Raw genomic sequence first — 13968 nt, 5'->3', positions numbered from 1 at the left:
AACCAATCCAGTATGGAAATATTAACTGGTGACTGCATGAAAAGATTTGGCGAAGTTTTATGCCGGATGCCCTTCCTGACACAACCCTCCCCATTTATCCGGGCTTGGGACCAGCACAAAGAAATGCACTGGCTTGTGCATCCCCAGTGGCTGGGTTGAACTGTCTACCACTCTACTTAAAGCAAAGTATTTCTCTTACTCTATTCAAATGCATTTCGGACAAATGGATGGATAACTACAGATTCCCCTGGTTTAACACCCCTGTCCCTCATGGGTATGGGAAACATGTAAATGTCCCAAAATATCCTCGTTTTGCCCAACTCTGGGTTATATATACACAAAATATAAATGCCAAAAAAATGCCATAAAAGTGTAAGGAAGGACTTGTCAATATCCTCACAGATCAATAGCCTGCTAAGTATATACGAACCTATGTAAAAAAGTATCATTGGTAGACATGCTGTCATGGGCTTTATTAGGGTATAGTCTGAGACCAGATGGGTAGAAAAACATTATCTCAATAAATGGAACAGTAAGGAAGTACTCTGCCACACTAAATATCTGAGACCAGATGGGTAGAAACACATTCTCCCAATAAACTGAACACTAAGGAAGTACAATGCAGCACTAAACATCTGAGACCAGATGGGTAGAAACAAATTCTCCCAATAAATGGAACACTAAGGAAGTACTCTGCAGCACTAAACATCTGAGAGCAGATGGGTAGAAACACATTCTCCCAATAAATGGAACATTAAGGAAGTACTCTGCAGCACTAAACATCTGAGACCAGATGGGTAGAAACACATTCTCCCAATAAATTGAACACTAAGGAAGTACAATGCAGCACTAAACATCTGAGACCAGATGGGTAGAAACGCACTAAACATCTGAGAGCAGATGGGTAAACACATTCTCAGCACTAAACATCTGAGACCAGATGGGTAGAAACACATTCTCCGAATAAATGGAGCACTAAGGAAGTACTCTGCAGCACTAAACATGTGAGACCAGATGGGTAGAAACACATTCTCCCAATAAATGGAACACTAAGGAAGTACTCTGCAGCACTAAACATCTGAGACCAGATGGGTAGAAACACATTCTCCCAATAAATGGAGCACTAAAGAAGTACTCTGCAGCACTAAACATCTGAGACCAGATGAGTAGAAACACATTCTCCCAATAAATGGAACATTAAGGAAGTATTCTGCAGCACTAAACAAACTCTCTCTTATTTAAAGCACTGAAGGAAAGGGAAAAGAAAGAAAGCATTTAAAATACACTAATACCTTTGCTACACTCAAGTCTGATTAGTAGAAATGATAAGAAATCACTTAAACCAGACAACTTACTGACAGACTCTTTCATAAGCTTGTACTCTGATAAGCATGAAACAACAACAGTTCACAGTGCGATGTGCATCAGCATGCCAATCCCAGTGAAACGCCCCCATGCCAAAATTAATACCTAGACCTGATAATAGTCAGCCCCAATGTTGGAAGTAGTTTAGAAAACATGTACAAGAAAATTCTGAGCCAAATGATAATGTACTTAATAAGGACATTTCAAACGCAATGACATTATTCTATCAAATAAGAATTTTTTCAGACAGTATTACAATTCCTAAAACGGTGGTGGTGCTGTGGTAGCGTTGTCGCCTCACAGTTAGACGTTGCCCGTTCGATTCTCAGAGCATCTTCTATGTGGCGACATGCGTGAATGGGCGTTCCTTCGTTGAAGGTTGTGCGTTAGGCCCGGCAAGCCAGCACGTAAAACTCTACTGCCAATCATTAGCGGACCGGAGTTCCGCTGTGGCGACCCCTAACCGGGAAAAGCCGAAAGACACAAACAATTACAATTCCCAAAACAAATGTGTCTGATTTTTGTGCTGAAAGTATTTGTAACCCTAACAGTTATGCAGTAACAAAGATCATAACTTACAGGAAAAGAAACTGAAAAAATGCTAATTCATAGGATGATAAAGATCAATTTATTACTTTTCAAAAGAAATACAAAAGACATTCACTTGGGAAAGGAGGAGCAAGAGGCAAAAATGTCATTGATTTCCAATCCCAATCCAACAAACTTAGTAGAACAAAATAAAGACATCAACATTCTTAAGTAATTCTATGTTTAAACCTGCAGTAAGTAATGTATGTAGTTTAAATAAGAAATCGATAACAGTGAGTTCTTGACCAGGACTGAGATTAACAGATGTAAGTAGCATGATCCCAAATACACTCCTAAGAAGGCTACATTATGATTTAATTTTACTCCACACAGGCACAAATGACCCACTCAACATATGAAAAACTCCATCGTACGACTTTTTGAGTAATTATCCATCAACATAATACTTACTGAAATAATTCCATCCCCTCACTGGAATGACTTTATTCACTGAAGTGTACCTGTTTAAATGTTGGTTATGGCAACTTTGTACTATCTATAATATCAAACTTATTCAGTGCTCAGAAGATGCTAGATATGACAGCACCTTGTACTCTCATGACGCATTGCACCTTAGTAAATTTGGAGCTGTATTTTTAATGGAAAAATTAGAGGCCACTTTAAAGATTTAGATAAACAAACAAACAAATCAAATCAAAATGAGTTAGATCAACTCATACAAGATCTGATTCAGCAAGACCAGTGCACAGAGTTTAGGCAACCAGTTTAATGAATTAGTTGGGATCATATCAGTAAATACCTACACAATTATAATAATCATTGAATCATGGAATACACCTGGGCTAGCAATCCAAATTCACACAACATATGAATCCTTCTTCTTTCAGCTTTTCCTGGTTAGGGGTCTCCACAGTGGATCAGCTGTCCACTCATGATTGGCAGTGGAGTTTTATGGTGTTGAGTTGCCAGCCCAGCACCCAACCTTCCACAGAACACACACCCACGCACGCACTCACACCTAGGGCCAATTTAGAGTGTCCAATCCACCTACAGCATGTCCTTGGGATATGGGAGGAAACCGGAGCACCTGGAGGCAACCCACTCAACCACAGGGAGGACATGCAGACTCCGCACAGAAGGACCCCAGCCGAGGATCGAATCAGAGAGCCTCTTGCTGTGAGGCGGCAACATACAACATATGAATATTTATGAAAAAAAATTGGGTAGTGGTGTAAGGCTATAGATATACCATACAATGCTTTCTTTTCTTGAGAAAACTATAGTCTAGCAAGAATATGCAATAGTACAGGTTTATGACACCCTTCTGAGCAATTCTGTTTGGAAAATTCTCTTTTATTGTAGTTCAGATTTGGAATCATCATCTCACTGACAATTTCTTAAGTTTGCAGTCTATCTTGAGACTTAAGGATGTTATGTTATCATGAGATTTTAATTGCTCAGGAGTTAATTGGACTAATTACATTTCTAAAACAAAGAAGAATTTGTTGAAATAATTTTACAGCTAGTTAACATGTCATGGAGGGGAACCCTAAGCATTAAAACTCTGGATTTGTTACTTACTACATATGTACATTTGGGCTAATCTGATCCTGGTTCATTAAGATTTAAGTTTAAAGTAATACGATCAACAGAAAAATTAAAAAAATAATTACAGAAAAAAATGACCATCATTAAGAGTATAATAAAATCATTACATTCTACTGACTAGCAAACTTGCTCACTTAATCATGACTTAAATTTATGGATATAACAGCTTAAATGATTTATTAGTTGTTAGTGTTGTATCCACCACTTCTTGTAAGAGTATACATAAAAATCAACTTCCACTTTGTTGGAACTCTGAACTCTGTAAATTATATAGGAAGAAGACTAGAGAATACAAGCTTTATAAAAATATCCTAACACTGGTAAACAATAGAATGTTTAACAACATTTATAAACAATTTAAAAATAGAATTACATCTGAGAAAATAAAGTTTGAAAATAAGTTTGCTGAGGATAACACTAACAGGAAAAGTTTTATAAGTACATTATTAGTATAAATAATCCACATCAGACAGTGAATTAAAACAGTGCAATAATAGTACAGTTTATGACCCGTATGCAATTGCCTAGTTGTTGAATCATCATTTTGCAACATTTTTGGTTAGGATTTTACTTTTAATAATTTCTGTATCAGTTAAATGTTCCAGTGGGAGAAGTTTGTCCAGCTATAACTAGCACACCAGCGAATGTTGTCTTCAATAGATACTATACCGTACGAGGTAACGCAACTTAGCTACGGTGTACCTTGGTACCTTCCTGTCACTGCTGCTCTGTGTAGTATAGTCAAGCTACGCAGCACGTCCATCATCCCAAGCACAGGAGTATACAGTGTGTACTAGGTGCTCCTGGTGCAAGACAAGAAATTAGGACATATGTTCTACATTGCCATGGATGATTATAACTCACGTAAATTGTTGTAGTTCCAAAACGTGAACCTGATGTACTGTGCATGGTGTCTGTCCTCCTCAGCTCTGCATGTCTTTACATAGCACAAGTCTTTTGTGAAGATGGTGAAACAGTTTTGCATTTTTCTGACATTTACTAGATGCTTTTGATTGATGATCAGTCTTTAATTTGCTTTTTCTCTTCCTTTTGTCTTTTAGGTGATGGCTTACTGCTTAGCAGTGGTGAAAAATGGGGGCGACACAGGCGACTACTTACTCCAGCATTCCATTTTGACATTCTGAAACCATATGTCAAAATTTTCAACCAGTCTACAAAAGTCATGCATGTAAGTATCAGAAGGATGTGAAGGGAAGCCCCCTAAAGCACGTGCAGTGCTGCTTCTTCCTCTGCACTCACAATGTTGTACTCACAATGTGTAGGGAAGCCCCCTAAAGCACATACAGCTCTGCTTCTTCCTCTGCACTCACAATGTTGTACTCACAATGTGTAGGGAAGCCCCCTAAAGCACATACAGCTCTGCTTCTTCCTCTGCACTCACAATGTTGTACTCACAATGTGTAGGGAAGGCCCTAAAGCACATACAGCTCTGCTTCTTCCTCTGCACTCACAATGTTGTACTCACAATGTGTAGGGAAGCCCCCTAAAGCACATACAGCTCTGCTTCTTCCTCTGCACTCACAATGTGTTTGTCACACCATGTGCAGTGGATGCCACTAACATACACTGCTGTCTGCATCTGAACCAAATACACAGTATTGGACAGTATTTGTAATGATATTATTTTTCACTGATGATGACTTTACTACAGAAACAGTAGTCATGTCTTTCTGATGTCTTCCTCTTCCTCCTCCTCCATTTTGTAAAACAACAGCCTGAGTAGCTCCCAGACATAAATTGCCACCAGCTATATTCTTTAGGTATGAGGTCTCATCAGATTGTTGTAAAGTTTGAAATGTTTAAGTGAATCAGAATATGAATTACTTTGAATCCAGTTGTTAAGATGAACCAACATTTAAGGCTAGGATAGCCAGCATCCTAACTAATTTCATACATAAAGTGAACAACTGTGTTCTGAATAATCGACCAGTATAACATGATCCATCCAAGAGGGCCATGGTAGCAGTGACGCACTCAAGAATAAGTCCAGAACTCAGGTGTTCAGCACAAAAATGTGAGTACAAAAGTGCAGTTAAGTGACTATATGCTCATTCCAAGACTCAGATATCTTGAATAATTCAGATTTAGTGCCCAAATAAGTGCTGACAGATGTGACATCTGCATCGCTAAGCAAAAGCATTATCATTGCTTGTTTACTTGTGTGCATTTCTCCCTTTAAGTCTCAATGACTATTTAACCAGAAATTTCCCCTACCTTCACTAATCTGTGAGTAAGGGGAATAATAACACCTAGTGAGCAAGTATCCGGTAAGCTATGTATTCCGGAGGGGCATAATATGAAGTGTCAGGAGACAAAAATGTGTTCTTACTGTCCATAGAGAATGCACCACACTAAAGATGTTGCTAAATGCTTGCTAGTCATTACAAAGAGCAATATTTCAACATTTAAAAAAGATTAAAGTGATATTTTCAGAACCAAGCTACTTGTAGACCGTTACATGATTATTAATTGAAATGCTGGTTGATTGAGAAAATTATCATTTATATTTGCATTGTTATTTGTACATCTTGAGAGATTTGTATTGTTGATTGTGCAGGTAGACATCATTGTTTATAATTCTGTAGATACGATAGCTCAAAAATCAAGCACACAGAAAGGAATTGTATCATCAGATGAAAGTGCAAAACTAGCTGAACAAAAACGCTGTTGATAAGATGTCTGTCATATGGTTTCTAAGATGAAAAAATGTTATTTGTGAAGGTATTACTGTATTCATCTAAAGATTTTTCCATTGACCATTATGACTGAGTCACAGAGAAGTTTTTTTTTGCGTTTGCTGAACAGCATTAACTATTAAATCCTTCAGTTGACCAAAGCACACAATGCCAAGCAACACAGCTACCCTCATTGCTTTAAATAGGAAATCACTGCTTGTGTGATTTCTAAGTTGGTACTAGCAAAGATCCTTTTGTTGTGTGAGATTTCTCCCTTAGCAGAGTTGGTGTGACCATGGACTTGATTTGTGGGGTATGAAGGCTTGTCCTCTGCAAAAAACACTTCCTTTTTTAATAATTTTCATTCATTCATTCTAGCATTACTTAAATTACTAATTTTTTTATCTTCCACAAGACTTTCCCTTCCTCTGGAGTATTATTCTGCATGTGTTCTAATAAATTCCATTTATTTGCATAATATTTGCTCCTTCCTTTTTAAAAGATCCTAATATTCAAAACTTCCATAATGATGATGTAGATTCTGATGTCTATTTTTTAATTGTTTTTTGGAAGCCAATAACATTAAACTTAGTAGTCTTAATATGTGTATGCTATTCAGATCCTATATGCCTGCTCAAAAGAATAAGTTCTTTAGATATTACTCTTTGTTCTGTCAAAGTATTCTAGAAGGAATTTTTTAAATCCACCCACTCATTACATTTCCAAAAAGCATGTTCCAGTTACCTCAGTCTTCCCTATCACGTCTTCAACAGTTGATATCTACCTGATGAAAAATCCTACATGTGGTATAAAATTTGTAGTCAAATCCTTCCATGCACAAATACTAACCTTTCTAGATGTTGCATCATGCCTGGGAGCCCTACACATTTCTTCTCGTTGTTCTTCTGTAATTTGTCTTTCTAGTCGCTTTTTGCTATCTTTTCTAACCTCTTATTTAACCTGTTCTTGACTTCTTGAATTCTTCTTGTTACACAATATTTCTACTTGTCCTTTCTGTTTTCATTTCAAAAGAAATGACAAATTGCTTTATTTGTTGTCCTTGGTGTGAGAAACATTCTAGCTTAACATTTTGTGTTAACTAGATGGCATCCAAGAAGTTTTCCATCTGATTAGTGGTCAACAAACAATAAATGTATATAACCTGATAAAAAAAATCACATCCCTGACTTTTCACAAATGAAAGAGTATAACACAGCATGTAGATAGATTTAATTCACATTTACTAAAGTTGTAACTCCCTTGTTAAATTCAGTGTACCCAACATTTCACTAAGTGACATGAACACCATCATTGCTACTTTTTCACTTACCCCAACTCCTACCACCAAAATAAAAAAGCAATCAAAAACTTAAGACCACCTGTAGAGCAGCTGATAACCAACTAGGAGAATACCTCAACATTGCTGCAGAAGCCATTGCATACCCAGTATTTATATTTACAAATCACTATCTCCAATATGCTGTAGTCCCCATACCCTGAAAATTATCCTGTGTTAATCCCTTAAAGATGACAAATTTGCTTGAACCAGAAAACTGTGGACTTACAGCCAACCTGTCCCTCCATCTAAAATACGTGAAAATGTCTTTGCCAATAGCTCTCAACCATTCAAGGACAAATGTCACCAGAGTCAGGGACAAATCCAGAAATAATCAGGAACAATCAGGGATACTTTTAAAATATTAGTACTATTAAACTGAGACATCAACATACTAAGAAAATGTGAACTGATATACATTTTCTGAAGTAAGAAAAGTCTGTAACTCTAATTATTGTCATTATTTATTAACTATAATTCACTGTCTTTTCTCCAAAAGTCAACAACTTTAGGAGGGATTAAGAGGGATGGAGCTGAAACTTGCGTAAAAAAATGGAGACAATCCTGAAAATCAGGGACATTAAGTGAGACCATGAAAGTGGGAAAAAGGTCCAAAAATACAATATAACAATGAATGTCAAATACCAGTTTCTCCTTTGAAGCTGCGATTTGCTGCGACAAGTCCCTCTGCATCTCCAACCCAGGGGAACTCCCCCCACGCACAAAGACACTGAACTTATATTTACCAACTCTGAGATAACCATAGTTCAAAGAAAAGGGACTATTCTGAGAAACAGACAGTATAGGTAAGTCCACATTTTCCGTCATGTAATGTCAATGTTTCAGGACTCAGTTTAACAAGTGTCAGAGTATCAAATGTTTACCACCCCAGACAGCTGTCCTGCTTCACAGGGTACTAAGCTCACTAAACCAGTGCTGGTAGTACTAACTTAAAAATGTAAAAATCATAACGGTAACTGCCTATATAATACACTGCTAACCTTAGGAACTTGATCCAAACAAATATAAAAAAAATCTCATCTTATCTTCAATTTAAACTCTCATTGAAAACGTAGACAGCTCTGTGCTTTTAACAACCTCATACAGACCCCTTCTTATTCTAAATGTTATCTTGTCTCTAGTTTAAAATCCCAAAATCTCATACCTATCGGTAAATAAGTCCTGCCTTTTTACCAACCCAAGTTCTAAATTCCTTCCTTATATAGTCAAGTCAAACAAATCTAACAATATTCTTACATTTTTACTACAGTAATCACCTGCTTACAGGTCTGTAGTGAATTTAACTGTTTGGATAAAATATGCTGACACTTCATCTGCTGTCTGCGTGCTAAACTTAGAGTACTGTAAAATAATGCTGAATGTTCGACTGATCTGTGTGAGCTTAACATGCTATACATATTATGGTTTACAGATGTGCCTTAGCTTTCCATGGTGGTAGTATTGTATAGTGTACATAACATGATATGATATGTAGTCCTGAGTGTTACACAGGACATTTTTACTGTTATCTCATGAAAATGCATGTAATACAATAGTTTCTCCCTAACCCTGTGGACTTTGTCCAGAGACATTCCCAGTAATCAAAGGCAAATAAATAAATATGTATAAACATGTAAATAGTTTTATTATATGTTTCTTTTTTAATATTTATTAGCATTGATTTCAGTTTTCTAGTTAAGTATCTATTGGTGATGGCACATAGAGTACAAATTCATATGTAGTTTTACAGGGTTATTTCTGTTGTACTCTCTATTAAATGTGAATTTACTTTGAAAATGTTTACAAAATATTTATTTTTTTATATGATTCACTACTGCTTCTACTGCTGTACTGTTTTTAGGTTCATAGTAAAATAGTAGGCTATTAGTCTGCAGACGATTACAAGCCTAGCCAATAACCAGAGGTTAGAATCAAACCCTGCACCATGTAAATATGATGTAAAGACCTTAGCCATTATGTCAACTCCTTCCCCAAATATTTGGCCACCCAACAGCTGTATAGTTTTGATACCTACATTGTGATTTTGTGCCAAGCACATTTCTATGTACCATCCTTTGCAGTTGTGCAAGTCTAGTATTGTTGCCCTTAAACATATTTATTTTAGTCTGAGAAGACCCTTTTTCTGACTTCTTGGAAGAGATCTTGAACTGATTTTCTGAAAAGACTCATTTTGGCCTTTTGTGTGACCAAGGACTGTTTTCTTTTTGTGCTTTCAGCCATAAACATAGAAAGGTGTCTACAGAGAGTAGAAATTATTCAAAGCTCATTTGTCAGAAGCTCCAGGAAAGACTGCAACCTTCACACAGCGTGGTGCCTTTTCCTTCTTATTTTCTGGGTCACTTTTATTCCTTGTACTTTCTGTATTTGTGTTAACCTTACAATTTATCCACTGTAGCTATTGGACTTTTCTGAGCACAATTTCCCTGACCAGCTGTACCTTCCAGCCTTTTAACAGTAGCTGTCCACTTATCTTAGATAAGCTGTTTTGAGGTTGACTTACATCTGTTAGGTGGAGGGGAAGACAAGATGGGGGCAGGCATGATACAAATATTTTCAGGTCTGAAAGGTGAAACCCCTGGACCTTAAATGTGAGGTTCAATAAGAACTAAATTCGGAGTTTAGTCCTAGACCCTGCCTCTTGCTTATTTTATTTTTGTAAAGTCTCAAATTTCCCTGCTAAGAGACAAAAGGACCAGTGCTCACTTCTCAAAGTATTTCTTTTGTCTATGAATTATTGCTAAGGAAACTAGCGAGAATTTGTCTTTTCTTGTGAGGTTATGGAGAAATAAAAGCAGGACGCTCATATTCTTGACAGTGGAGCATTGATGTATGAAAAACTTGTTAAAGCTTTCTTATGCTGAGATGTAGAAGCATCATTAAAAGCCCCCCCTGCAGACAAAACTCTTTCATGTGTTAGAACAGCAACCCAAAATAAACACTGAATGTCTTTCCATGCAGGTTAAGTCTGTATGCCAGCCCACAGTGACATGTTGTACTATAAATAATGATGAACAAAAAGGCTGAAGGCGTGTGTAAGATGATAATGAAAGATAGGAACACCCAGATAGGCTCACTGGTGTTTGAGATTTTGAAGATAACTTCTGAATCAGAAACTGATAAGTAGCTGAAGTTGGGTTACAGCATAAAATGAAAATAAATAATAAAGCAAAACTTTTTCTTAAAATGTGTTGGTTTCCCTTGAAAATATGCTGAGTTATTGGAATATACATCTAAACACTTTCATTGCAGGAAAGAAATTGATTCATCCAGATCTGCAGTCCACTGTGGGTATGGTTGCCACTTTACAAATATCCTGAGTGGGACTTTTTTTTATGGAAATGCAATGTTTACAGGACAAACCATAACCACAACCAGTGCAAAGGGCTACATCACTTTTTGGCAAAATAAAAATTCAGTCATGTAGAATTTAAGTTGTTACGATTGTTTCATATAATATTATTGTTTCAGACATAAAATACGTTTTTTTATGCAATTATTAATGGAAATTTAAAAACTATCTATATTTTTGTCTCAAAATTACAGGACATTTGTCAGCTTTCTTGTTTTAATTTCAAAGGACACAATTGCTAAAATAGTGATTGCCTTGAGTAAAGAACAGGCAGTAACCCTAACTGTGGGTGTAAGGAGTTGGGCTTGGGAGTCTTGGTGTTGTACGTGCCAATTAGTCCTAATGCCTGTGGTGTTAGCCCAGACTGTTCCTGCAGTTCAATGTCTTTGGTGTCAGACAAATTGCTGTTTATTTCCCAGTAGGCTGTCATTTTATGAAATGTAGGTTCATAGGTACATAGATTTATACTAGACTAGCAACCAACATGGTCTTTACAAGCATAGCCATGCAACCCAGCCCAGTTTTCTCCCCAAGTTCCTTGGACACTTTTTATGGTGAGGTATGTTAATAAAGAGGTAGCATAGGGTTATGGGGGGGGTGCTAGTTGTGGATTAATTTGGTTACTGTCAACCTCTGTCCATCAGAGACATGGGGGCAGACCAGAAGTGAATCTGTGATTTTCTATCCAATGATCATGGTTTCTTTTGAATAGGTTCAGGAAAGAACTCTGCTTCACATAGATGGGGAGCTTATTCTATAGTGCGGGGATCCTTTGAGACACATAGCTGTCTCTGCAGCAGGTTCTGTTTATGTAACAGGCAAAGTTCAGGTGCTTGGATCTACTGTTTCTGTTGCTGCTGCTTTGTGGCTGTGCAAGAGATCCATTAGAGCTGCATATAAAGATGCCTTATAAGCTAGGCATAGATCGCCTCCCAGTAACCTGTAGGAGAGACTACAAAGATAGAACCTTAACTCATTACAGCTGAGTAATGCCTCCAGGTGCTTGTGCAGTTACATCCTACTGACTCCTCTAGGTGTCAAATATTGCTTGTCCATATTTACATTAATAATTCCAAAACCATACTACATACCACGTACTAAAAATTTCATCTTAAAGTTTACACAATGGCAAACACAACCATATTGATATTTGACTTCTGCCTAGTGCAGGTAAACGGATATCAATTGTCATTCATATAATATATATTTATACTGTCATAAATTCCATGTTTTTCTAAAATATCTCAAAACTCATGTAGCACAGACAGAACTACTTCACCTCATATGAAAACAATAAGCTGGATGAACAAAATGTTGCTGAAAGTATGTGTGTAACTTGAGTTGTTGCTGAAACATTGTAAGCTGTTTAAAAATATTACAAACTTAATAGTTACTGTGTTTACTGTGACTTATAAAATCCTGTAAAGAATACTACCACTATGGTTCCAGAGATATGAACAATTGTTTGAAATGTGATAATATAATTTTATTCTCCCAAAAAGCTTAGGCTCCACCTATTGTCAGTTACAGTGCAAACTTCAAGAGCTCCATTGGAGGGAATGAGTTAAGGTGATCTTCTGGTAAGGAACCTATGAGGGCATTCCAACTGTTGCAAGTGCCCAGCTAGTTAGATGCCAAAGGGGGCCTTGTACTCAGTGATGGGTCTGAGAAGGGCTGAGTAGAGTGGTAGTGTAACTTCTCTGGACTTGGGTGCCATACCATTGCTTATGAGTTGGGCACCACAGGCTGATTTTCTTACTACCGTGGCCACATGCTGGTCGAAGGCCAGACTGTCCGCATATATTATCAGATCCCGAACTACTGGGTCAACTTTTATGGGGTGTTTTATTGAAGCAGTTACTAGCTTGGGTGGATGATTTTCCAAAAGTTACTATAAGATGTCATGGGGGGGATCTGTGATAGATCTCATTTTACAGTCATCTGCGAATTTGGTAATCCAGAGGCCCTTGCCATTAAACTTTACCTCCAAGATACATTTTGGAGAAATATCTATGAAGATCTCGTGGAACACAACAAAGATACTGAATGGAAAGACATAAAAGAAAGAATAAGTTGTTCAGATGTACAGGATATTGGCCAGAGAAATTGAAACAAAGTTAAGAAAGGCTCCTAATTGGAAAATCCCAGGCCCAAATGCAGAAACTAACTCCTGGCAAAAAGTATATACATCTTTATGTGAAGATTTATTCATGAGTAAAAATTATTTATATGTCCATCCCAAATGGACGCCAACCTGGTTAACAACAGGAAAAACAATACTCTTTCTTAACAGCGAACCTGCAAGCTATCCTAAAAACTATAGAGAAATAACTTGCCTTCCAGTGATGTGTAAACTATACACTGGAACTGATGCAGACATAATTTATAATAATTTAGAAGAAAACTCAATCACGGTAATAGAACAAAAGGGTAACAAAAGAAAGTCATATGGAACAAAGCATCATTTTTTGTTAAATAAAGTCATAATAGAGAATTGTAAAAAAGGGCAAGAATCTAAGTATGGTATGGATACACTACAAAACAAACATTTGACAGTATCCCACATTCATGGATAAAAGGGTGCTTAAAAATGTATGATACACCGTACACTGATTGATTACAATACAATAACCATGAAACAGTGGCAAACCACTTTGCAGTTAAACCATGATAAAACACAAATTATTATTCCAGGGCTAAAACCTCAAAGGGGGATATTCCAAGGTAACTCTTTGTCACTGCTGCTCTGTTGTCTTGCCTTTAATCCATTAAGCTGTTTACTTAACAAATTAGGTCATGGCTACAGTTTGGCTCCCAGAAAACAACAAAGTGTAAAGACTTCTCATCTTCTCTGTCAATGATTTAAAACTGCATAGCTTATCAGATGAGGAAATGAAAGCACAACTGAAAGTGGTCAAAACTTTTTCACATGATATAAGAATGTCATTTGGTCCTGATAAGTATGCAAAAGCAACCTTTAAAGCAGGAAAGCTACAGCACCAGGAAAACATCAGCCTGGGACAGGAATGTGATATAAAAGAACT

The 13968-nt window shown here is 37.0% G+C and overlaps 1 protein-coding gene across 1 annotated transcript in view; it reads left to right on the top strand.

Moving 5' to 3' along the window:
- The window catches only part of LOC122811571 (cytochrome P450 4F22), a 363310-nt gene that overhangs the window by 211623 nt on the left and 137719 nt on the right, over window positions 1-13968 (top strand). The window contains exon 5 of the mRNA XM_044083496.1: window positions 4584-4711. Coding sequence (XP_043939431.1) covers window positions 4584-4711 — 128 coding nt within the window. The remainder of the gene's footprint in view (window positions 1-4583; window positions 4712-13968) is intronic.

Source organism: Protopterus annectens, chromosome 9.part0, assembly GCF_019279795.1.
Source record: "Protopterus annectens isolate FY-2018-M chromosome 9.part0, PAN1.0, whole genome shotgun sequence".
Lineage (NCBI taxonomy): Eukaryota > Metazoa > Chordata > Ceratodontiformes > Protopteridae > Protopterus > Protopterus annectens.
This window is presented reverse-complemented; position numbering and strand designations above follow the sequence as displayed.